At 49.7% G+C, this 22,488-nt stretch overlaps 11 protein-coding genes across 11 annotated transcripts; 4 read left to right on the top strand and 7 right to left on the bottom strand.

The window, feature by feature from the left end:
• Positions 1-44: 44 nt before the first annotated feature.
• APUU_10177A (uncharacterized protein) lies at positions 45-2,314 on the bottom strand (the record flags this gene model as incomplete). The annotated part of the gene is made up of 4 exons (XM_041697896.1): positions 45-819; positions 874-1,701; positions 1,755-1,918; positions 1,964-2,314. 4 exons carry the CDS (start codon positions 2,312-2,314, stop codon positions 45-47), a joined length of 2,118 nt encoding a protein of 705 aa, XP_041549543.1.
• Positions 2,315-3,007: 693 nt separating this feature from the next.
• APUU_10178S (aminoglycoside phosphotransferase family protein) lies at positions 3,008-4,823 on the top strand (the record flags this gene model as incomplete). The annotated part of the gene is made up of 4 exons (XM_041697907.1): positions 3,008-3,086; positions 3,134-3,433; positions 3,485-3,844; positions 3,895-4,823. The coding sequence occupies 4 exons, from the start codon at positions 3,008-3,010 to the stop codon at positions 4,821-4,823; spliced, it is 1,668 nt and encodes a 555-aa protein (XP_041549544.1).
• A 24-nt stretch (positions 4,824-4,847) lies between these two features.
• Positions 4,848-5,957, bottom strand: APUU_10179A (alpha/beta hydrolase; the record flags this gene model as incomplete). Its single annotated transcript, XM_041697918.1, has 2 exons — positions 4,848-5,485; positions 5,546-5,957. The coding sequence occupies 2 exons, from the start codon at positions 5,955-5,957 to the stop codon at positions 4,848-4,850; spliced, it is 1,050 nt and encodes a 349-aa protein (XP_041549545.1).
• A 492-nt stretch (positions 5,958-6,449) lies between these two features.
• Positions 6,450-7,175, bottom strand: APUU_10180A (uncharacterized protein; the record flags this gene model as incomplete). Its single annotated transcript, XM_041697930.1, has 1 exon — positions 6,450-7,175. One exon carries the CDS (start codon positions 7,173-7,175, stop codon positions 6,450-6,452), a length of 726 nt encoding a protein of 241 aa, XP_041549546.1.
• A 967-nt stretch (positions 7,176-8,142) lies between these two features.
• Positions 8,143-8,743, top strand: APUU_10181S (uncharacterized protein; the record flags this gene model as incomplete). Its single annotated transcript, XM_041697941.1, has 3 exons — positions 8,143-8,312; positions 8,374-8,471; positions 8,538-8,743. 3 exons carry the CDS (start codon positions 8,143-8,145, stop codon positions 8,741-8,743), a joined length of 474 nt encoding a protein of 157 aa, XP_041549547.1.
• Positions 8,744-9,270: 527 nt separating this feature from the next.
• APUU_10182A (uncharacterized protein) lies at positions 9,271-12,139 on the bottom strand (the record flags this gene model as incomplete). Its single annotated transcript, XM_041697952.1, has 5 exons — positions 9,271-10,727; positions 10,783-11,068; positions 11,117-11,518; positions 11,572-11,671; positions 11,730-12,139. The coding sequence occupies 5 exons, from the start codon at positions 12,137-12,139 to the stop codon at positions 9,271-9,273; spliced, it is 2,655 nt and encodes an 884-aa protein (XP_041549548.1).
• A 374-nt stretch (positions 12,140-12,513) lies between these two features.
• On the bottom strand, positions 12,514-13,287 carry APUU_10183A (sulfotransferase family protein; the record flags this gene model as incomplete). The annotated part of the gene is made up of 1 exon (XM_041697963.1): positions 12,514-13,287. One exon carries the CDS (start codon positions 13,285-13,287, stop codon positions 12,514-12,516), a length of 774 nt encoding a protein of 257 aa, XP_041549549.1.
• Positions 13,288-16,297: 3,010 nt separating this feature from the next.
• On the bottom strand, positions 16,298-17,385 carry APUU_10184A (BTB/POZ domain-containing protein; the record flags this gene model as incomplete). Its single annotated transcript, XM_041697974.1, has 2 exons — positions 16,298-17,315; positions 17,363-17,385. The coding sequence occupies 2 exons, from the start codon at positions 17,383-17,385 to the stop codon at positions 16,298-16,300; spliced, it is 1,041 nt and encodes a 346-aa protein (XP_041549550.1).
• A 1,218-nt stretch (positions 17,386-18,603) lies between these two features.
• On the top strand, positions 18,604-19,563 carry APUU_10185S (zinc finger protein; the record flags this gene model as incomplete). Its single annotated transcript, XM_041697985.1, has 1 exon — positions 18,604-19,563. One exon carries the CDS (start codon positions 18,604-18,606, stop codon positions 19,561-19,563), a length of 960 nt encoding a protein of 319 aa, XP_041549551.1.
• Positions 19,564-20,766: 1,203 nt separating this feature from the next.
• APUU_10186A (ankyrin repeat domain-containing protein) lies at positions 20,767-21,222 on the bottom strand (the record flags this gene model as incomplete). The annotated part of the gene is made up of 1 exon (XM_041697996.1): positions 20,767-21,222. The coding sequence occupies one exon, from the start codon at positions 21,220-21,222 to the stop codon at positions 20,767-20,769; it is 456 nt and encodes a 151-aa protein (XP_041549552.1).
• Positions 21,223-22,009: 787 nt separating this feature from the next.
• Positions 22,010-22,349, top strand: APUU_10187S (uncharacterized protein; the record flags this gene model as incomplete). The annotated part of the gene is made up of 2 exons (XM_041698007.1): positions 22,010-22,189; positions 22,266-22,349. The coding sequence occupies 2 exons, from the start codon at positions 22,010-22,012 to the stop codon at positions 22,347-22,349; spliced, it is 264 nt and encodes an 87-aa protein (XP_041549553.1).
• Between the last annotated feature and the right edge of the window lie 139 nt (positions 22,350-22,488).

Consider the following 22,488-nt stretch of genomic DNA (forward strand, 5'->3'; position numbering starts at 1 on the left):
CTTATTTTAGACTTAAATGCTAGCTGGATATTGATTTGGTGAAGCTATTGATACAGATTCCTGTCTTGAGGCATCTCGACCGTCTTCTCAGAGAATGCACAATGACCCATTGGCCCATCAACCGGGACAGCGCCCCATTTCAGAGGCATGAATTCGATTCCCTCCAGCGGATCCGCGGGTTTGCTCTCCTCGTTATTAGGATTATAGGTCGGATGGCACGCGGCACTAATTGCAAAAGTACAGCTCCCCGCAACGGGCATGCCAGACGCAAGCTTCTTGCAACCCACAACAACAAGGCAGATAAACATGAAGATACCGATGGCGATGCCGGATATAATTGCACGAGGGGTATATCCACAAGTCATGACATCGCGCTCTGGCGTGCGGCCAAACCCTACTCTATAAGCGTCGATCCCCACCAGGAAGAGGCTCTGCGAGATGAGCCAGTGCAGGAGAGCAGAGCAGCTCATTAGGGGAACAGCGTAGCGATATGGTAGAGAGAGGAAGTAGCTGCTTCGCTGGCTACCCTGTGGATTCCAGGATACGCGGAGTCCCCTGCGTGCGAGGCAGAACCTGCTCCATTCTGCTGCAGAGGCCATGGAGGTCAGAACACTGTTAAAGGCGAAGTAGAGGGCTGAGAACATGAGTTGCGGAATGTTCGCTATGATCGTGTTGGCGACGATAGACGTGGGCCAGTCCCCGTCTCTGATTAGGGCTTGGGCGTTGATGGCTCCAAACTCCGCAGCCCAAGCTGCACCTCCATCGCTTCGCACCCCAATTATAAGCAGACTGCTGAATGCAAAGGCAGAAATGGCCCACCTATTGCGACCTGTCAGTATTTGATACTATCATTGGGAGGCTGGGGTTACTTACATTAAAGAAATCATCATCCATCTAGGCAACGACACTACAGTGTACCATCGCTTTGGCTTTGCACTGTACGCAAGGGGCTTATCGAAAATATTCTTCCCGTGTAAAGGATAGTGATGGTAGATTCGGAACTGCTTCTGGGTAATCAAGCATCTGCGCTGGGTGACGTTGTCCGGCTGGTGTAGAAAGGAAGAAACAGCATCGCCCGTGGTCAGCATGGGCGGCTCTGCAGACGTGATGGCCATATAGAGCATAATGGCACCCTTTATAACATTCGCAACAATCACAGTTATTGTGAGGGCTAAAGAGTACTGCAACTTGCAGAGCTCAGGGACTTTCCGGACGAGGCAGGAATTCGCGCGGTAGTCACCAGAATTCACATGGACAACCCAGTTGCCCTCGTCAGCCTGTGACTGGAGACTCGGTACATAGGAGCTGCAAGACTTGTTCGGACCTGCGGGGCATAGCCACTGGAATGGATCGTCCTTGAGGGATGGACCAGGGATATACGAGGGGGGATCGAATACACTCTGGCTATCGACTACGGCATATTGATTGGTGCCGTTGTCAGTTGGAGGAATGAGGAGCACGTCGCCATATTTTGTTTGATAAGTTGTTGCGTAGGCGTTGATGCATTCGGAGCTGTCCATATGTTCATATTCACTGGACCCATTCCGTGCATTGTTGTATAATTGTCTAAGGTTAGCCTGTACCTCATCAGAAAAGCCATTAGCCGTAATATTCGGCTGGCCGCTTTGCCTAGTAGGGTCGGGACCGGCGAATATCATATACGAATATGCGGCTGTGGTAGAGAAGATGGTGGAGTTGTAGCTGGATGAATGTCAGGAAACAGAAGCAAGTAGATACCGACATCGCAAGCTTACACAAGATGCAGAGGGAACGATGAGAGAACCAGGACTATCCACATAAATGACCGCAATCTAGACACGTAGAACAGGTTTCGAAAACTGGGGACACCCACGTCCAGCCAGTTGCCCTTTGCATGCGCCTTGTCGATGTCCCTCCTCGTGGGCGCGCACAGGCATTGCTATTTCAGTTAGAATGAGCACGCAGGGAGGAGTATCAAACATACCATGCAATAATTACTAGCCCCCAGGAGAATCGTCCCCAGGATGTTAATGAGTAAATGAATCCCCGTGCTTAGATGCCGTACATGGTCGCATTCCCCCTCGTAAAGAACTCCCTGGTCACCGTGGACGCGATGACGAGCAACAGCCCATGATAGGAAGCCCAGATTGAAGGCGAGAACGACGACACAGGACGCTGATGCCAGGGAAAGGGTGATCTTCCACCCATAGCGCCATCTTTGCAGGCAACCTCGCCTCGGCCGGTCTTCCTTGTCGGCAATGGGGCTCTGCGACCGGTACGAGTTTGTGGTAATCAACGGGGTTTCATGGTCCTCCTTGAACGCATTCACATTCATGGTGTGTCAATAAACCGAAGGAAAAGTGTCGAGTGAAGTTGGCCAGGCTCGAAGGAATTTGGGCATCGCCAGCCATATTAATGCGAGGCTGCGGCTGTGCTGTCAGCTGCTGTAGCGAGAGCAGGGCACTGGGCTTCAGTTGCGATCGCAGTTTTGGCCCCAGATGGGTCGGTGGATGGGGCTGTGTTATAGACTTGGAGAGCCCTGGATGGTGTTTTGATATGCACGCCCCATACTTCTCGTAGCAATGATAGACATCAAAAGGAATGGCGGAGTCCGAGATGAGCCTCGTCTTAAAATCAGCCTGCGCCAGGAAGCATTCTACAGCTTTTCATAGTCTCATATATACTGGCCCTGTAGGGTGGAGGATTCGAATGTGCAGCACTAAATGCAGTATGGTACACTTCTACATTCATGGAGAATGACCCCGAGTCAGATAATTTTTAAAGTAATTCCTTGTTCAGGATTCAGACCTATTCTGGGTTATATCAGAAGATATCAGAAGCTTGTCATAAATATTGACATATACAGGCAGAACTGCTTAGCTTCCTTGGCAAAATGCCCAGTCACAGTCAATGCTTCACTCGGACTCACTTCGGTCCGACTGCTCCTTTTGTTCAAGGGAGGCTTGTGTTCAACCTTGCTGCACCCCCAAGTCTATTTCATACTCCTGATGGATCTGTGCTATTAACCATGCTGCTGTCCATGAGAACTTGGACGAAACTTCGTCGCAATTCACAGCCAGTCGCGCATATGTCAATATTCTGTCGCGGTAAGCGAGCTACCCTCTATCGTGTAGCATGACACTAACATAAACAGGCAAGCCCATCAGTCGCGAGAATCTCTTCGCGTACACCAATGGCCACTTCTTGGTTGACGAAGAACATCAGCTTGAGCGACGGTACCGCGAATTCAATGTAGACGCACTCTGTGATGTAGCCAGAGCCGCTGGGGGTAGTAGTTCGCGCATCAGCACTATCGAAAAGCTCGAGGGAGGGTTTAGCAAAGCCTTCTTAATGACCAAAGAAGATGGAAGCCAGGTGATGGCGAAGATTCCATGTTATATTGCCGGGCCAGTCTTCCGAACAACAGCCTCTGAAGTAGGGACTTTACAATACAGTATGTGTAATCCCATCCATTATTCGCAGATAGCTTCTGATACCATTCTAGTCCATAAAAACACTGGAATTCCTGTTCCCCAGGTGTTTTCCTGGTCCGCAGACGCCTCAAACCCCGTCGGGGCCGAGTATATTATCATGGAAAAGGCTCACGGGGTTCCGTTATTCCAGCAATGGGGCAAGATGCCCGAAATCGAGAAGCTGCAACTCATAAAACGCTTAACCCAGCTTGAAGCGCAACTGTCCGCCATTGCATTCCCTGCATATTGTGGACTATATTTGCAGGTAGACGCGAATCGCCTCAAGCATCAGAAACGGGATGTGGCCCTGGATGAACAGAGCCAATTTTTCATTGGACCTTCGCCTGAGAGATCTTTCGCCGTAGATGAACCTGGTCTCGATCAAGGACCTTGTATGCATAATCCTGCCACCTTTTCTTCAAGGGAGCTAATAGCTGTATAGGGGATAAATTGTCCGACCTTGGAATATCAATTGCACGGCGGGGGCTCTGTCGGATTTCCAACCGGGGCTCAGAAAAGCACCAGGTTATGGACCATCTAGACAGCATCGAGGAACAAAGTCGCTTACTAGAAACCACGATCACCGTGATGAAAATTTTGGACTCCCACCCACGCCTCGTCGAATCGGCACAACCAACTCTATGGCACACTGACCTCCATATGGGTAATATTTTCGTCTCACCTGATGACAGCACCCAAATTACATCCCTTATCGATGTCCAATGCCAATCCATACTGCCGCTGTTTCTCCAGGCTCAGTGGCCTGTGTTTCTGCAGCCGCCGCGAGAGTATACCAGAGGCTTTGTACAACCAAGCCTACCGAATGACTTTGGGTCTCTAGACGAGGACGAAAAGGCCGTCGCTATGCAGGAGTGGGCACAGTCCAAGGTAGCAAAAGCATACGAAGTATCAACGTTTATCGAAAGCAGAGCTGCACATACCGCGATGAATGTTCCGCGCGTCTTTCGAGAACTTTTCATCCGCGCCGGGGATGTATCTGAAGCTGGGGCTGTTCCGCTGCGAGAGTGTTTGATAGAGATATTTCAAAATTGGTCGGAATTGGGGTTCCCTGGGCAGTGCTCATATTCTTTCAGCCATGAAGAGATCAGTAACCATGAACGCCAATTTGTGCAGTATCGAGAATGGAACCAAGTTCGACAGCTGGCGCAAGAATGCTTGGACACAGATGCAGAAGGATGGATTGCGCCGCAGCTTGACTTTGCTGAAAAGCGTCGACACAATAGGGAATTGCTGTCTATGTATATCGAGCGAGCCGCGGGGGAGAAATCACCAGAGGAGGCAAGACGCATATGGCCATTTCCAGATGAACATCCGAAGACATTGGGGATAAGAAGCCTGGACCAACGCTAACATTTGCAGCTACAACAGAAAATATCAATGTACCATAGAGAATATCTCCTCCCAGACTCCCACCGACTGCGCCACTGTGTCATGATCGGTCCCTTTAATTACTTTACACTCAAAGTCAATGCCTTCAACACCCGGTGCCCAACACTCTTGAAAATACTTCTGCCCTCGGCCGCCTACCAGCGCATCCGTCTCAGAAAAGTACGTCCTGACGGTGGCTCTATCATTATCGTCCCTCTGCCGCTCCAGTGCTGCAAGAGTATCTCTACAGATAACATAATCTCCGCAAATGCCCCATTCACCTCCGTCGCCCTTCCGAAGACACTGCAGCGCCTCGCTGTTCGCACCAACTGTACTTTCCGTGAACATAAACTGGACAGCCAAGCGGGACAGCTCTTCTGATTCTTTCTTTGGAACGCCATAATCCCGCTCAATGCGCCTGAAGTTCTCGTCTAGGAATGTGTGATCTTCCTCCGCCCGGCTAGTTCCTATTCCTGATGACATGGACATTCGGCGCATCACAGCACCGCTGGAAGCCAGCACGGGACTGGCCTGCTTGACGAAGAAGCGCGGAATAAGATGCCAGTAATCGAATGCTTTATTAGGTAGATACTTGGCAATCTGTAGTGAAGTAACGCGCGAATGGACAAGATCAACCCAGGGGGCTAGTAGCAGTTAATTGATTGAACATGGCCGGCACAGGCTTCTGAAGGAGGAATACCAACCTAACAAGAAAATAACCGGATTCACAAAATCCCGACACTTCAACCATGTATTGAACAGGTACATTGTACCCGCACTATGCGAGGCCAAACTGACGCGCTGAATCTCAAGGTGCGCCAACAACCGCGGGACCAAGTCAACCCAGACATCAAAACGCCGTGCAAGTGGCACATCTGTTGAGCCGCCCATCCCCGGGCGATCAACGACAATCATGCGAACGCCAGCCCGCTCTGCCATGACGTGCATGGGCACTCCAAGATAGCGCGAGGCGAACATGCCTGGCAGATACAGTAGCGCGGGACCGGTTGGACAGCCTATATCGGCGAACGAGACGGATAGCGGGCCATTAGGAGTGTCGAGGGTGATGCGCCGGTGAAATCGGTTATCACAGATAAGTGTAATAGGGTCTGACATGGTAGTCAAGGAAAGAAAATGCCTGATCGGAGGGGATGTGAAGAACTGAAGTCTTACATTTGGTTTCATGGCAGCCTACGGATATGTACCTTTCCCGTTCGGGTTAGTTGTGGGCCTATTTCAAGCTAGTATACGTAGCTATATAGTTGACTGACCACGGTCTTTGGTGTAGCGACTGCCCCCTGCCCACGCTGCTCACATCGCTCCTTCCCCAGGAGTTAATCCAAGCAACGTAGGAAGGAACGGCCCGCGTCGGGTGGGGACTACGGCCCGGCCGGGGTCCTTCCTATTCGGGCATACAACATATATGATCGGTTGACGCAAGCGCCAATACAGCCGCACCTTCCGCATATGAGAACAAGAGATGTTGCGCCAGTAGCTGATTCTGTGCCAGATTCTACCTATTGATGTTAGATGGGTATAGAGAAGGCGCTCGAGGAGAAAGGAAGTATAATAAGTTAAAACAAATTTCCCAGATTACCAAATAATCATTTACCACAAGCCAAACGCATAGGCGGACATCATCTTGCGATTGAATCGTTTCTTCCGCACCTCCCTCGAGTCAAAGCGTGGTTCCCTACCGCTCCCCAGCTGCTCAATCGCCCTGTCGACGCCGAGATGCTGGAGACAACAAGGACAAGCCGGCGTGCAGTGGCCATCCCAAGTTCTGAAGTCAAGATCCCGTACCTCCTTCCTGATACAGCACTTACAACCCCTTCCACAGCACCCTCCAGCTTGTGCGCACTGCTTGTCTAGCCAGCGCGCATACCACCAATATGACATTTCGCGATTTGAACTGAGACCACGAGATAGCGCAGTATTCCCGAGACCGTCTGCCGTTGCCTTCCACTTGTCGAACGCGAGTCTAGAAGCTTGTTGATTCATCGCCCTCTTGTGTACGGCATCAGTGTATTGCTGCACAAGGTCCGGCCTGGGCAGCTCTCCTCGGCTTAATTCATTCTTCAAGATGCGTTTTAGCCGCTGGGTTTCCCTTTCTAGCCCGGTCTCCAGCTGCACCGTCACCCCGAGATCCTCGAAGTGTACAAAATACGTGCTAAGGGTGTTCCACTCATCCTCTGTGAGACCAAAGATTAGATGCTGGAGGCGGCGGAACGGTTGGGATAAAATCGGTGGGAATTGACGCTCTATAAAAACGCAGTAAGGTGTGACAGCGTCGCGGATGCGGATGCGGCGATGCATTTGGGTAGTGTATACCATATTGAAAGTCCTTTCTCGTCTCGATTACTTGTGCAGGCGTGGATAGAAAGATGCGAAAGGTGGGTTGTGGGAGGCCTTTATAGGGATGCAAGACTGTTGGTTGACTCACGCCTGATTTGAGTTTCATGGACAAGGTTTTCAGCATGATCATTCGCGTTGCATGTTCGGTTCCTGGATTATACTTCCGTATTGTGGGCATAATACTTCACCTGCTTCATTGGAACTCTTCGTCCTGAACAACCATCTGTCAGCAAGCCAGTATATATTAATGAAGGCCTTCGGTACATTTCTAGGAACAGACTATCTTAGTCTTCCATTTCAATCCTTCAGAGGTATTGGCGTTTGTGTAGATAGCTGTGACCCGAGAACCACCGCCGGTTACCCGGAGGTTAAGTTTGTGATGAAATGCGAGCATGGGATGCAGCTCTCACAAGCTAGCCTGCAATCAAATAACGGATCATTCTGTTCTGGACAAGACTATGGAAGATGGAAATTCTTAAGAGATGTAACTTTTGAAGGGGGAAAGATATTATTAGTAACTTAGCATAGATTATTACAGTAAGGAGTACAGGAAACCCGGGACTTGACGGGTTTATAGGGCTTTCCGCATGGAAGGCGCGAGCTGCGATTCGAACTGAGACCGAGAACAATCTGGTACCAAACCGGGAAAGCACGCGTCAATGCATACAGCCCAGTCGGAGACAGTCCTAATCCGGACAGCGCGTTTGACCATGCTGTACCTGCCCTATGTAGTTGTAGCTAGAACGGCAGGTACGGCAGAGTACGCGCCTGCCTCCTCCCTTAAACAGCCCAGTAGTTTTTCTGCTGTTTTGTAGGCATCTAACAATTCCTTACCTTATAACGCTACGTACTACCTGTCCGCGAGCAATTATTTTCTAATATTATACTACCAGCAACCCTCAAATACTACCAATACCCTTCACATCAAAGATCTCTATCCGAAACCATGCCTGGAAGTGGGCCTACCCCCAATCTGCCAACTGGCAACATCCCAGACGAATCCTGGGTCAATCAGGTGTGGGCTGTGATCTTCGCCTTCGGGCCGATTATCGTCTGCTTTATCATGTTCTTTATAGTCCAGGCTGCATGGGCTATATGGCAAAGACATCGCGCCTGGTTAGCCCTTGAGATACTAGACGCTGTGTTAGATGTCCCAGTACTGACTATAGACTTATAGCAATGACATGCAGATGGAACTTACTCTCGGTCACTGCAAATTCACCGGTGAGAGGACGGCATTCAGCAGATTCCTGGGCACCAAGGCCCAAGACGATTGTATGATATTACTCTAACTTCTAGAGATGATTGATATAACAGACCTAATGCTAAAGGTTACTAAAGTACTCCGAAAGCTCCGAGACCTGGAAGAGGGCCATGTCTATCTTCAAGCAACTCCAAGGGGCATAATTGCCGGCAGTGGCCCAATCCCTGCCAAAGACGTGACCTCCGGTGCCAATGGTGCGCCAAGTTCTTCTCCTGCTGGTTCGCTGTGGCTGTCGTGGATAGCCAAGGCTATGAAGATGGCTTTTAAGTCGAAAACACATTGATCATTGAAGGGGGCTGTGCTTTGTTTTCGGTGGTGATAGTTTATTCCCGATTGACGGGACAGCCGCGAAAGGTATTCATGTTTGTATTAAATATGGTTCCCCGATTACCAATTCAACAGTTTGGGCCTGTCATTCTAAAGAAACAAAAGGGATTGTATTTGATGCTTTCATAGCCCGATTTGTATGTCGATATAAATGTAAATTTCGAGACGCCAGTACCATTATCCCAGGCAGCGTCGTGCAACAGCACCAAGAACCACAACGACGACCCCCCATCGTATAATGGGACGACTCGTACCTTTACCATTCGGGTTAGCTGTGGGCCAATTTCAAGCCATTATACAGTTCATCGAGAACGGTTCTACGCTGTTGGGAAAAGCTCAGTACGCGCATTTATTCACCCACGTCATCTAACAGCCAAAGGCCCATAGAAGAATACTGAGAGCGAGTGTACATCATCGACTTTCGTTTATTGTGGTAGGACCAATTCCAGTCACAGGGCAGACCTTTCCGTGCGTCTGATTCCGTCAAGCTAGAATACTTAACCTCGTTTTAGGCGGCTTATATGTCTTGTTTTCGCCCCACTGCCGCGAAAAGTCCGGGTCCAGACGATTGCATAGAGAATGAGACTCTACCTTCTCGCCATTATTCCAAAGGTACTCCCTGACACGACGGCACCAATGAGTGTGGATATACTCCAATAGTGGAATTTCGAGCTGATCGTACTCCCGAATGATCTCTTCAAGTAGTCCTTCAAAGTCGATCAGAAGATGTTTCTCCTCATCCTGAATTTCCACTGCTTCCTCTTCATCGAATGGAAATTCCTTTATTCCGCCGCCGTACTTATTGAAACGGCAGCAGGTGTGTGTCAATCCAAGGTCGGTAAATGTAATGAATCGAAGAATTTCGTGTGCAGCAGCTGCAAAGCTTGGTATATCGAGAATAAATTGCGGAAGAATACACCCCTTTTCCTTTCCCGAAAGCCCGAAACCGGTATAATACTTCTTAGGGCGTCCGAGTATAATGCGCAACGCCATGGAGATGGGAGTACAGCCTGCTACTGAACAGGAACAAGAGCAGTCGTCTGTATGCCCAGACCCATATACTAGTCGAATAAAATCACGATGATGAGTATCAAGAATCCCAGTCCATATGCTCTGGGGATTTTTGAGTGTGGTTTTGAGGGCAGCTTTAAGCGGCCTCAACAAAAAGTAGGTTATGTTTATGGAAACATGGTGGGACGGCACGCTGCCTGTAATTGTTGGTGGAGAGTGTAGCCTCGCTCCCTTGCTCACAAACCATTTGAGTCTTTCAATGCACTCACCGATCGACTGCTTGCCCATAAATTCAAGATTTGCTCTGCTTATAGGTGTATATCCCCCGCTATTAAGAGCATCAATATCGCGGAATCCAGCTGTATATAGAAGCACCATATCGTCTACCGAGAGGGTTGGACCATGGAATACAGACACATCTCGATCCCACGCATAAATATAAGGCCGGAGAAATGAAGGCACAAAGATGTTATGCCGTTTAAGCTGAGCGTGAATCTTGCCGGCGTTTGAGTCAGGCAAAAGACCACGTTCGAGACGGAGTTCCTCTTGTGAGTATTCGGGTAGCATAGTTCTGGCCAGTTGCAGCAGGTGCTTCCGGCGGGCTATGAAAGCATCGAATACAATCCCTTTTGTCTCTTTAGAATCGCAGACCCAAACTGTGGGATTGGCAATTGGGGAACCATGGTCAATGAGAAGTTTAACAGAGTCCAGGCAGCCATGCTTTACAGCAGTTTGTAACAGCGACTCAAGTTCGTACGGTTCAACGGTAGGCATGAACTCGAGCAGGATGCCTAGACCAGGAGCCCAGCTCGAACACATATGGCAGAGTCTATGATCATCAGAAGAGACTTTCCCGGATGCAATGAGCCGTTTAAGCCCAGTCTCGGACCGAGACAAGATGGCGCGAGTAACGTCTGATATCATAAACGCTGCCGAAGTCAGTTCTGATATTATGCCAACAACATAATGCTTTGTATGACCTACATTCCTCGCTGTGTATGAATGTATATCTCCACGCTCCGACATCTATGCCTGATAGGTCGGTGTCGGTGATCTGAAATCCAATCCCGGTGAGCTTCGTTACGAAACTGTGAATATTTTTGCCGTGATGGTACGGAAATCTGAAGAAAATGTGGTGGAAGTCCTGGGAATTCCAACCGTTTTCTATTGGGCATCCTGCGTCAACAAGATACCGTAGGATCGGATAATACGGTAGGAAGCCCGTATACGACGAGATCATCAGGGAATAAATAATTTGAAAGGATAGGATCTGGTTTTGTCAGTCTAAAAGCACACAGTTAATCCGTGTAGCACACACCGTCATTAATGTGTCCCCGTCCTGCGTTTGGTCACCAGGTCTGGCCCGCCCTTCATTGAACATTTGTTGCAGGCTGCGGATAGCTTGATTAGAAATTTCTTCATTCCGTTGTGGGCTCGAATCTTCATGCGTAAGTTGGCTGATCAGCCTGAATGCTGGCGAGGTCTTGGGGACAATGCCACGAAAACGTAGTGTAGGGGATAGAGCAAAGCCCTGCGTCCCATTTTCAATGGTCATCATCAATTCAATTGACATCCGTAACCAGCCACTGACCAAACGAACCCGCTTCGTTGTTTTGTTGTTTCGGTACTTGTGGGATGCAGGTCGACATTGTGCTGGATACTTCGATGCTATTTGAAGCTGCGAATCAGAGGGAATAGAGGGCCCTTGCACTACGACTTGCTGGAGATGCGGTCAATTGAATGATTCCTGCAATACTATCATCCCGTGCATACCATCCTATCAAGGCTTGACTGGAGCTGGCCGACCGTAGTGATGATTGAAGCCCCTTGGGCCTCGACTTTGCGTAGTGACTGCGCCTGTTGGATCTGCAATCTATTGCGGTCATGGTCAATAATACAAAGCCTTTTAACACGCAATAGAGTAAACTCACGCCAACAATGCTGTGTTGAGATTGATCTGGATATCCTGCAGGTCATTCGCCGCACTTTTCAGAGTATCCCGTCGAAACGGATACTTCGCCTTCTGCGCTGTTTTTCGCAGTTTCTGGTCCACTCCACTGCTATTTGGAAGGACAGAGCATTTGGTAACTTTCTGGCAAACAGCTGTTATCCTGGCCCCAGTTTGAGACATTTTAAGTGCGATATCGGCGGTGATAATCGGACGAACTGCACTAGTTTCACCTAATAACTTATCAAGAACTTGAAGAGTCGATAAGAGCCCTTCAGCCTTTATTTTGACACTGTCGATCTCGGTATCGAATGCACGCCAGCCATCACAGTACGAGACGAGCGCTTTGCACGCCTCGATACTGAGAGATGCGATTCCAAATGGCTCTGCCATTGCGTTGTTAGATGGGCATAGAGAAGGCGCTCGAGGAGGAATGAAATAAGAAAGAGAAAATTTCAGAACAACGGGTGCGACCACTTCATGAAGCGTGACGAGGCTGTCGTAAAAAGGCTGAGCCCCCTCACACGTCACGCTGCGCTCCTGCCATCCAACCAGACATGCAGATTGTCGTCTCAGCCTTGCTGAAAGTGCTGGAAGAGCCAACACCAATCATATCTCCATATATCGTTGCTGACGGGGATGATATTAGACGCAGTCGGAGTGGCACATACTTTTGGCAACTATAATGTCGTTAAGCATATGAGCTAGGTAGATAGTCAAGGACGTTGTGTCTGGATATAGATGTAAATTTTGAGACACTACTACCACTATAACCGCCAACCCCATACAACAGCACCAACAACCGCAACGACAGCACCCCATCGTAAGAGCCCTCTCCGAATATGATACTGTGCTGTCCGATCAATCGCCTCGGAATCATTAATCCTCGGAAACGGCACCTCAGGGACATCCACCCCAAGCATCTCACACAATGGCTCCCATCCATCCTTAACATTAAAAAGCCTCAGTTTCTCCGGCGGGACTACATCCCTCAACCGCTCAAGATGTTTCCCATAGACACCGACATTCGGCCTATCCACACCAAACATCTTTATCCACAGCACCTCCAGCTCTTGCGTATAGTCCACGAACCAGCGCATCCCAGGGAGCGGTAACAACACCACCCTTAAGAACCAAAGTGTCGAAAGACTCGCGACTTGACTCATACTCCGTTCCCACGATTGCGCATCACGAGTCGTCGCAATGACCAAGGCGTCGGGGTATACCTCCAGCAGTTCAGGTACGAGTTGGTCACCGGGGGAATCGGTGACAGCGACGTATCCATCCAAGGTAGACTCTATAATCCCGAGAGCGGATTTGCGGTCATTCGGCTGTCCTGTACCCCAGAGACGGAGAATCCGGATCCAGGATTTTATTTCGGACGCTGGCCCGAGTGTGATCTGGGTGCCGCTGTGGTAGACGGGGCCGTTTAACAATATGGATAGCGCGGCGCTGAAGGAGGCGGTTCCGGTGCGTGGAAGGCCGGCGCCTATTACCTGGACTTTCTTCCCAGGTTGGGGGATTGAGGGTTTTTGGCCCATTTGGGTTATGGCGAACGGACGCCTTTATTTGGTGTAGTTCAATTCAATTCAATTCAATTCAGATAGGGAGCGCCGTAAGAAAGTCTGTACTGGCGTCTGGTGATTTATATAAATCGCACGGCCAGCACAGAGTCAAATGGGCAAGACCCACACGTCGTGGCAACATACTCAATGCGTCACTCTAGGGTTGTACCATGAGTCTATGAGAGTAAGCGCTAAGAGGGAGTTCGTGCTCGGATTGGATACCACGGCTATCCATCAGCTGGGTACACTTGGCGGCTGAAACCCAAGAGGCCTGGGCATTCTCAGCTGAGAGACTGCCAATGGGGTGATGAGAATATTCAGCGCCTCATAGAACGCCTTATATTTATCCGCTGAGTGTTCTGGTAGATGGCACTGAAGAGTAGAGCAGATCGAACACGGAACTATGCCATTGCGACTCCAATTACTACAAGGCCTTCAAATAGGGTCCTCTGCGAAATGATATGCCAGATAGTTACAGGATGATATCCCCCATTTGTAATATTCCATTCGTTCCACATCTTCAATAGGTTCGTACAGAATTCGATTTGTAGAATTTAAGGCGTTTAATTGTGCGCGGCGATGGAGAAAGGACGGGAGGTTGTCGGTAGACTTAATAACGGTGACCAGCTGGGCATACCGTGCTTAATCATCTGGCGCCCGGACCCACCTGGCGCCCGATTTCTATACACAACAACACTACTAAAAACGAAGCTTTTGAACCCAATACATTCTATATTTCTTAAAGATCTTTTAGTGTGGCAAATTTGACGCGCTGAAAACCCTATATACACTTTTTAATCGTCACGAAACCGGTGGGGGAGGCGAATCTGGCGCCCTCGACGATTTATCGTTGTAGAGGACTCTTCAACAACCTCAGCTTCCTGGACAACGATATCGTGCTTATTTTGAGGCGTTGAAGGTGTAGATTGCTTCTTTTTACCCTTTTTAGCAGTTCTGATATCATTTTGAAGCTGACTATCTACTTCCTTAGCTATCCGCGCCTCCTCCTTTGCAGCCTCTTTTTGACGTTTCTTCTCCTCAGCTTGCTGCACGCGGAGTTGCTTATTAGACGCCTGAATCCTCTTTCTTTCCTCAATAATTAGTCGCTTCTCCTCCTTTTCTTGCTGGCGGCGAAGTTTAGCCTCTTCTCTTGAAGTTTTAGCATCCTTAATTGCCTGGTCCTTCTCCTTCTGGAGATCCCGTGCTTGCTGGATCTTCTTTGGAGAATAGAACACTGTATTACCACTTTCTGCATCCTGAAGTTGGAATATAAGCGGTTTACCACGCTGGCGTTTCCTTTTCTTATTCACCAACGCTTCCTCAAGGCCCTGGCAGCGGAGTTTCAGTATAATATTCTCTGTAGAGAGGTGGTACATCGTAGAGCTTAGTTTCTTGGTGTTTTGGTCATAAACATCAGAAATAACTTGTTTTAAAAGTCTTTCTATCCTCCGCCAGTCCTCTGCTTGCAGTACTGACTTTGACGATTCACTAGATGATGGTCTTTCCTCTGGTAGCTTGGTAAACCTTGCTAGAACCTTCTCCGGATTCCATGGCCATAATCCAACAGATCTCCATGAACTCTCAATATTTTTTGCTGTCAAAGCCGTTTCCCAGCTCTCCCAAAAGAGAGGAAAGAAGTCTCGCTTGCTAATTACACTGATGCCTTGAGAATTATGTAAAAATCGTTCTAATCGATCCCCATACGCCTTGGAGAGAGGAGCAAAGATCCCAACATCTAATGGCTGCAGGGAATACGTGGAATGAGGCGGAAAGGTAATAGTAAGGATCTTATTACTATCACAGAAGTCTAAAAACTTCATTATGACATGAGATCCATGGCCATCAAGGATTAGAAGCCACCAACGCCTTCTAGCTTTCTCCTTGGTCTCGCGATCAAATACATCTCGAAGCCAGGCGTATCCTAGATCATTGTTGGTCCATCCAGATGGCGAGGGTGCAAAAAAACACTGGTGTGAGTTCTCTTCAAAGCCCTGCAGCCAGCTATCTTGAAGCTTTCCAGATACCGTTTGATATATAAGACCAGGAGAAAGAGAGGTCTTATCTGCACAGATACAGGCAATTGTTGTGATCCACTCTCTATTACCATCCTGAACCCGCTGTCGAATACCCTCACGCTCGTAGGTGCGCCTAGAAAAGACTCTCTTGCCTTTAGGAAGAATTCCTATAAGAAACCCTTTTTCGTCCATATTGTAAATATCCTCTTGCTGAATGTCATATTCCCGTATTTTCCGCTCAAGCGCATCAAAGTATAAAGAGTAATATAATGCAGAATCAGCCCGCTTGCGTGAGGCATCCATGGCAGTTGTATAGCGGTTGACAAGCTCGTCCTCATATCACTTTACAAAGCGCGAAACCCAGTTCTTTCCAGGCGGTTTTCCAGCAATTTCCTCCGCAAAATTAGCAATCATCTGGTGGGATAGAAATAGGCCGGATCTCGTCAATCTATTAATATAATTTAAAAGGTCTTTTGTCTGTTGGTTGTTGAGAAATCGTTGGTTGGCATACTGCTCTTCTTTCGAGCGTTGAACCCCGCGATGATGCCTAGAAAGCGTTGATCGGCTTAAACCATACTTATTTACAACTTTAGTATAGTTAATCGATTCGCTAGGATCCAGAGAATCCAAATATGCCAGCGCCGCATCCATTGAAGTCATATTGAATGAGTTATGAGGTGCTGAAATCTACAGGAAAATGTCGGTGTATAAGAGAAATCGGGCGCCAGGTGGGTCCGGGCGCCAGATGATTAAGCACGGTATGGAACGCTAGAAGGAATAACTATAGTTTTCCCATGATTGTTTAAAGAATAACGTGTGGAGCAAGAGATGTTGACGCCATCTCCGACCAAATGACAAATATTAAATTATCTAGCGCTATGTACAGAAATATACAGAAATATGCAGAGATATGCAAATATGCCGAAAAATTATTATACAAATTCTCGAAATGAATATGCCACACTTTAAGCCTAAGAGCTCTCGCTGTTCTCCGCTGCACCGTCCTTGCCCTCCCCAGAGCCTTCCTGCGTATAGCGACCAGGCGCAGACGCAGATGAAGATGCGCCAAATCGAGTTGGATCCTTGTGTTTCCTCTCCTGCATCTGCTCCGGTGACATGAGATTCGCGATCTTCAGACCCCTTCTTGCTCCTGAAGACGCAGACCTTGGCGGTCCTTGTTTGACTCTTTCCGACAGCTCGATCGGCTGCGTAGACGACGCCCTCGGAGGCCAAAGCTGTCCTAGTTTCGGCTGTTGCTGGGTCTCGACCGGCTTCCCCGATTTCTCCCCAGGACCCTCTTTAGGTTTTTGCTGGGACTCTGCGGTCTTCCAAGACTGATCTCCCTCAGACGTAGGCGAACTGTCTTTCGACCTGTGCATAGACTTGACGCGTTGCGGTGATTGCAAGGGCACAGGCGGGCGGCCCTCAACCGGCGTCGGTTCTCGCGTAAGTTCCATATTGGCGATTAATTTCCCACAGAGATCCTCCAAAAAGTCGCGCGGAAAGGTATCCTTCTGACGCGCATATTCCAAAACGGTCGCGCTCTTCGCCCAGGCGTCAACAACCAGATGGCGCGGCGACGCCCCCGGGTCCGTCCGCGCATAGACATAACTCACGGTCGCGGCGCTGAGAACCGATTTCTTATTATTGTCGATTTTTTTCTCGCACATGGACAGCGCCTGGGTTTGCAGCGCGCCGATCTGGAATTTCCCCGCGAGCACCCACAGCTGGAATAGGAAGATGACCTGGCACCGCGACTCGAGATCGGGCGACAGCGCGCCGCGGTACATCCAACTGACTATCTCAGCAAAGACATCGGGGCTTTCGGCTGGGAAGATAACGGGGGGGCCTTCGATGACGCCCGACCGGGCCCTGTCCCTGTAGACAGCGTCGAAATAGGGGGAGCACTCGCACAGCAGCTCCAGGTGCACGTCGAATGGCGTGTGCGCGGGCCCCACGCTGATGTGTGCTATCCCGGCACTGAGGGTTCTGTGTCTGTTAGTAGCTGATATGGGATATAGAGACGGGGGGCTTGCTTTTTCTTGAGTTGGCCAGCCATTGGAGTGAGGAAACCTGCATCGCGACACTCAGGGGATGTTTTTCGGAGTTTTGGCTCGTGGCTGATCTGCAAGATTTACTGTGGGGGAGTTTGTGAGTCCGTGAAGGCCGCTCGTACCAATGAGATCCACCCAATTCTCAAATATTGCTATCTTATCTGCTGTATCTTATCTTAATATTCAGCTCTTACTGCGGATTGAATGCAACTTTTCTAATTTCCTTCCTGACAATACCTCAACCGCCTTCATGGCGACATAAGCCAAGAGAATCAAATTGCGTCTTTCACCAGAATCACTACAATGACGCGACAGGATCTTGGATCTCCCGATTCGGCAAATGCACGGGAACGTGTGGGTCGAGCTGAGCTGGTGCCTGGCGATCTGCTCGTGGCACTGTGAGTTGAAAATATATCTATATACCTACGTCCGCTCCCACACAAGGACAGTGGAAGACTTGATGACCATCACAGCAAGTCCATCTTTTATCCATCAGGATTCAATATTTAAGGCAGGATCAGCGATGTCAACGAAGTCAAGGAGTTGATTTAACTAACTAGAAGTATTAATTAAAGATAGAATAAATTACTTGAAGAATAGGAACTAAATATTTAGAGATCTTATATAGATTGTTTAGACTCTTTTGAAAAACGAACTAGTTATAGTCTAGTCCCTGCCTGGGGAACTCCACCAATGGGTATAGAGGCACAGATACGGCCCTACATCCACAGCCTTGCTTGCTAGTCCATCACCGGCTACGTCGCGGCTGTGGCATACACTATCAACCATGGGTGGTCGTTAAGATTGACTGGAAATACAAGTCCGGAGACTTTATGCAACCGAGTAGCATTTGTTTGAGCTTTCAAAAATTTCCCTTTGCGGGCTCTCTGACTAACTTATAGGCATCTGGCCACCGATTTTACACTTCTGATGTCCAAGCTCACGATCTGTCATTGGGTGTACCTTTCCAGGGCCAGGGTCCAGGAACCAGCTCAGGTCAAACTTTATGTGTAAGGCCAAACCCGAATGACCGTTGTGAGTGACCCAGCTACGTTAAGTTTGCAAATACAGTTCTGGCAGCCCAAACTGGATATCATCCGACCTGAGTCACTGGTGTCGGTTTAATCCAAAAGGCTTCTTCTTGGCCCATTCTTCGTTCCTTCATACATCTACCACATTACAGAACACTAATCAACACCTATCAAAAGATTACTGAAACCAAAATGAGCGATACAAACCCACAGCTACGGCGCATCGGCGCCGGATTCTGCGGCACTGTCTGGGCAGCAGGGGATCATGGCTCAGCCTTCAAACGCGAGGACGGAGGCCCAGACAGGTCGTTGCTAAACGACTACACCATGCACCAGCATCTACAGAATCACAAACCCTCGATGCCCCAAATCCAAATACCCATATGCTACGAGCTCCTCACCCCGTCAAGTGCATGGTGGCACGACAACCTCGATCGATTCCCACACGGGTACCAGCCATGCAACATGATCCACGCACAGCGAATCCCTCCCATCTTGGCGAATACCAGACAGCTCATAACCGAACGGTATTGTCCCGCACAGCTAGTCGCGGAGATCATGGACAGCGAGACAAATAGAGACTGCCTTATCCGGCCGTACTTGGGTCGACGGCGACACCACACCCGGAAGAGAGCGTCGAGATTCCAAGCATTTTCTCTACGCAACTACCCCTTACACGTGGACCAGATGGAGGAACTTGGGATTCCGGAAAGCGACATCACCGGCTATGCACAGAGTATGGCGGAAGCTCTGGCTGTCATGCACTGGGACGCCGAGGTCGATGGGAACGACGTGGAGTTTGTTCTTGCCGCACCGAATGACATCAATTCAACGCAGCCGCAAGGGCAATGGTGCAATATCCTGGGCCAGCATTCAATCTGGATACTTGATTTTGACCTAGTTCGCAGAATGGACATGGACGAACAGGGCGTTGAGCAGGCTGTTAGGGCGTTTTGGAAGAACGACCCTTTCTGCCCTCGCCCTGATGGTTCGGATAGATGGAAGGCATTTCGAGAGCAGTATATGCAAACAAGCAAGATGTGTATCGAGAGGAAGACTGGGACTGGTTATGGAGATTTGCACACCCTACCTGACTTGTTCATTCGCTCGGTGGAACAACTGGGGCAACAGGCAGTGGCGCATTCGCCCTAACAGTGTACAGAGTATACGTCAACATTGGAGACAGATCTCATGGTCATAATGGTAGAGGCCGTCGACATCGGGATCTGATGAGACAAGGGTAGAGGTTGGCAAGGTGGAAGAGGAAGAAACCACGAGAAGCCCACGAGGCCGCCAAAGCCCATCGTGTTAGCAGCCAGTCTCCGTCGGGCTAGCAGTGCAGGCTTTATTTCATCGTGAAACCCCCGGGTGTTTCTGGACAGGGTCGGGTTGTGTACCCTAGGCCGACAGCGTGGAGATGCCATTTCATGAACTGGCCATATATTAACCGGTCGGTAACTTAGTCGGCCTGGATTGAGGACGCCTGGAGATTGGTGGATAATCATCGAGTCAACATTACTCGGAGCACTAGAAATGCACCTGATGGCTTTTTCCCTGGGCGCAGACCTGGACATGGTGCTGTTGGCTGTAAGAATGAACCTGCCAGATTTATTTAGTGCCTAGAGTCGCCAAGATATGATGATATGAGAATTTTGTTCGCACTCAGTGGCAAAGGTCGAAGGCCAGAACAAGATTTTCACAGCGGGCCAGATTTTGCGAAGCAGAAGCTTGAATGTCGGCGATTTCAATTGTCGGAAAATACTCCCAACTAGATCACCGGTGTACGGGAATACGCTACTTAGTATTATAGATATAATAAGCCTAAAAGATAGTGTCTGCCGGAAACATTCCGTCTCGAGTTCGGCATTCGATCAGTGGATGCATGGCTAGTTATTCTTTGCCAAAGTCGTAAATATTGCGTAAAACAGGCTCAAATATCGCTATGAACGAAAACTCCGCTGAGTACAGCAAATACAATCCAACATCCAACACCCGGGTATATAGTTATACAGTTCAATTGAATCGACAATGCCGTGGCCGCGTCGTTCCCTACCACCCAGCCCTGGCTCGGCGATTGGGCTCTCCTGGGTGTAATATTAAGGGAGCATATTGCAACAACCCTGTGTGGTGATCACCGGGTCAGTCCATACTCCATTCCCTAAGCGCATTCCCCTGGACGACGGAGCAGCTAGAAAGGTCATAAGCCGACGGTGGTAGAAAGTACGGCAAAATGACCATATGACAGCAGGGCTGTTCTGCAAGGCAACGTTCCGATCTAAGAAGCAATGATACAGTCAAGGACACAAGGGAACAGAAAATAGCATCACAACAGAACAGCGATGCTAAGGGAGTCAACTACGACTTCATGCAACACTTATTCGCAGCCGAGGCAGGTCCACAAGGCGCTTTGGCAAAGTAACTGGAATCGCTTATATTCGCATTCGACTGGAGCACAATCTCCGGCGTCAGGGCACACCCGGTGCCGCAGACAGGGACGTAGGAGAGAAAGCGCGCGAGGACGTCAAGGCAGGGATTCGAGTATGCGTAGAACACGGCGGTGCGCCCGTGGTTGTCGCGTGCGGAACAGCTAACCCCCGTTTTGTCTGTCTCCAGGAGGAGGTCGACGACTTCCGGGGAGGAGCCCTGGGCTGCGATGTGGAGGGGAGTCTGGCCGTTGTTGTCTGGGGTTGAGGGGGACATTCCGGCGTCGAGGAGGTTACGGACAGCGTCGGGCTGGCCGTGGAGGGCTGCCAGATGGAGGGCAGTGCGGCCGTCGGAGTTGGCTTCAGCAGTGGAGCAGCATGAGGCCATGTTGGTTTAGTTTGTAGCAGTTGTCTTAATAGCACAATCAGATTGTACAGTGAAAGAGACGCTGAGAGAAATCTGCTTGACGTCTCGAGGGACAGCTGTCTTCATAACGGCGATGGCAGCTTAACTGCGCACACGACCAATTGCTTCTCCCAGGCTAGCTAGCAGCCTAGCCAGCAGCCGAGCCAGCATCCTAGCCAGTATCAGTTAGACCAGGTAGTCTGATGGGCCAGATGGGGACGGCTTCGTCCGGCGAGTCGACAAGATTCACCGGCCGAAAGCCCGAAACAGGCAAAAACGCCCAGACACAAACCGCGGCGAAGCTTCGCTTGGCCTGTGCAGGACCCCCGTGGCGAATACAAGGACTGTGATTTGCCGGTTCGTCTGGTTCCAGAGATTGGACCTGGGCATCTGCGTCGGCGGTGGGTCTGGCTGTCGGGGTTTTCCGGATTGCTTCAATCACGAATGGCCGCGAACGAGGGTCGGATAGCGATAAAAGGTGGCACCAGGCCAGACTGATTTCACTGTGTCCTGGAGCAAATGGCAACCCCACCTCCCGGACTCCGATGGGGCAGTCACCGTGATGCTAGGCGCCGCTGTCTTGATGACATCCGCGCTAGGGCTGGTAGTTCGAGCAAGTGCATATCACTAGCTCTTATTATTATCTGATAGAATTCCTAACAGCCTAGCTCTGCGATGCCACGCCCATATTCCAAGCCAAATACTCCCACTATGAAGGCCAAGACGAAGGCGCAGATACGATCCCGGCCAAGCAGCACTAAAACATAAGATGTCCGATATCGAACCCGGCACCGATACGATCAAGCAAGCCCCTCGGAAACTCGGTACCGGAGCATCAACTAATATGTGCCCGATGTCAACGGGATCCAAAAATGGTCCTGACCAGCCACGGAGACCGGTACAGACGTGTCTCATCCGCAGACGCGGCTCGGGACGATTACGCTGCATGGTATGAGTTATGGAGCCAGCGCCCCGGCGGGACTGGGGGGAATTCCGAGCTCAGACTGAGATTGTTGATTATACAGAGTACAGATACTACGACGACGGCACGGATACAGGTCCGGGTCTGTCCACAGTGGGACCTCCGTGCACGAGCCATGAATGCTTGATATATCCCCGCCGCTTGATACCCAAGTGCCCCTGCATACCGTATAGCGCGCCCCAATACGAGCGGCAAATAGAGATGTAGATATCAAATCAGTTCTGAAACGGTGGTGCTTGTGGTAGAGAAACAGTGTGTTAGGGGTT

This window comes from Aspergillus puulaauensis, chromosome 1 (assembly GCF_016861865.1).
Source record: "Aspergillus puulaauensis MK2 DNA, chromosome 1, nearly complete sequence".
NCBI classification, from domain to species: domain Eukaryota; kingdom Fungi; phylum Ascomycota; class Eurotiomycetes; order Eurotiales; family Aspergillaceae; genus Aspergillus; species Aspergillus puulaauensis.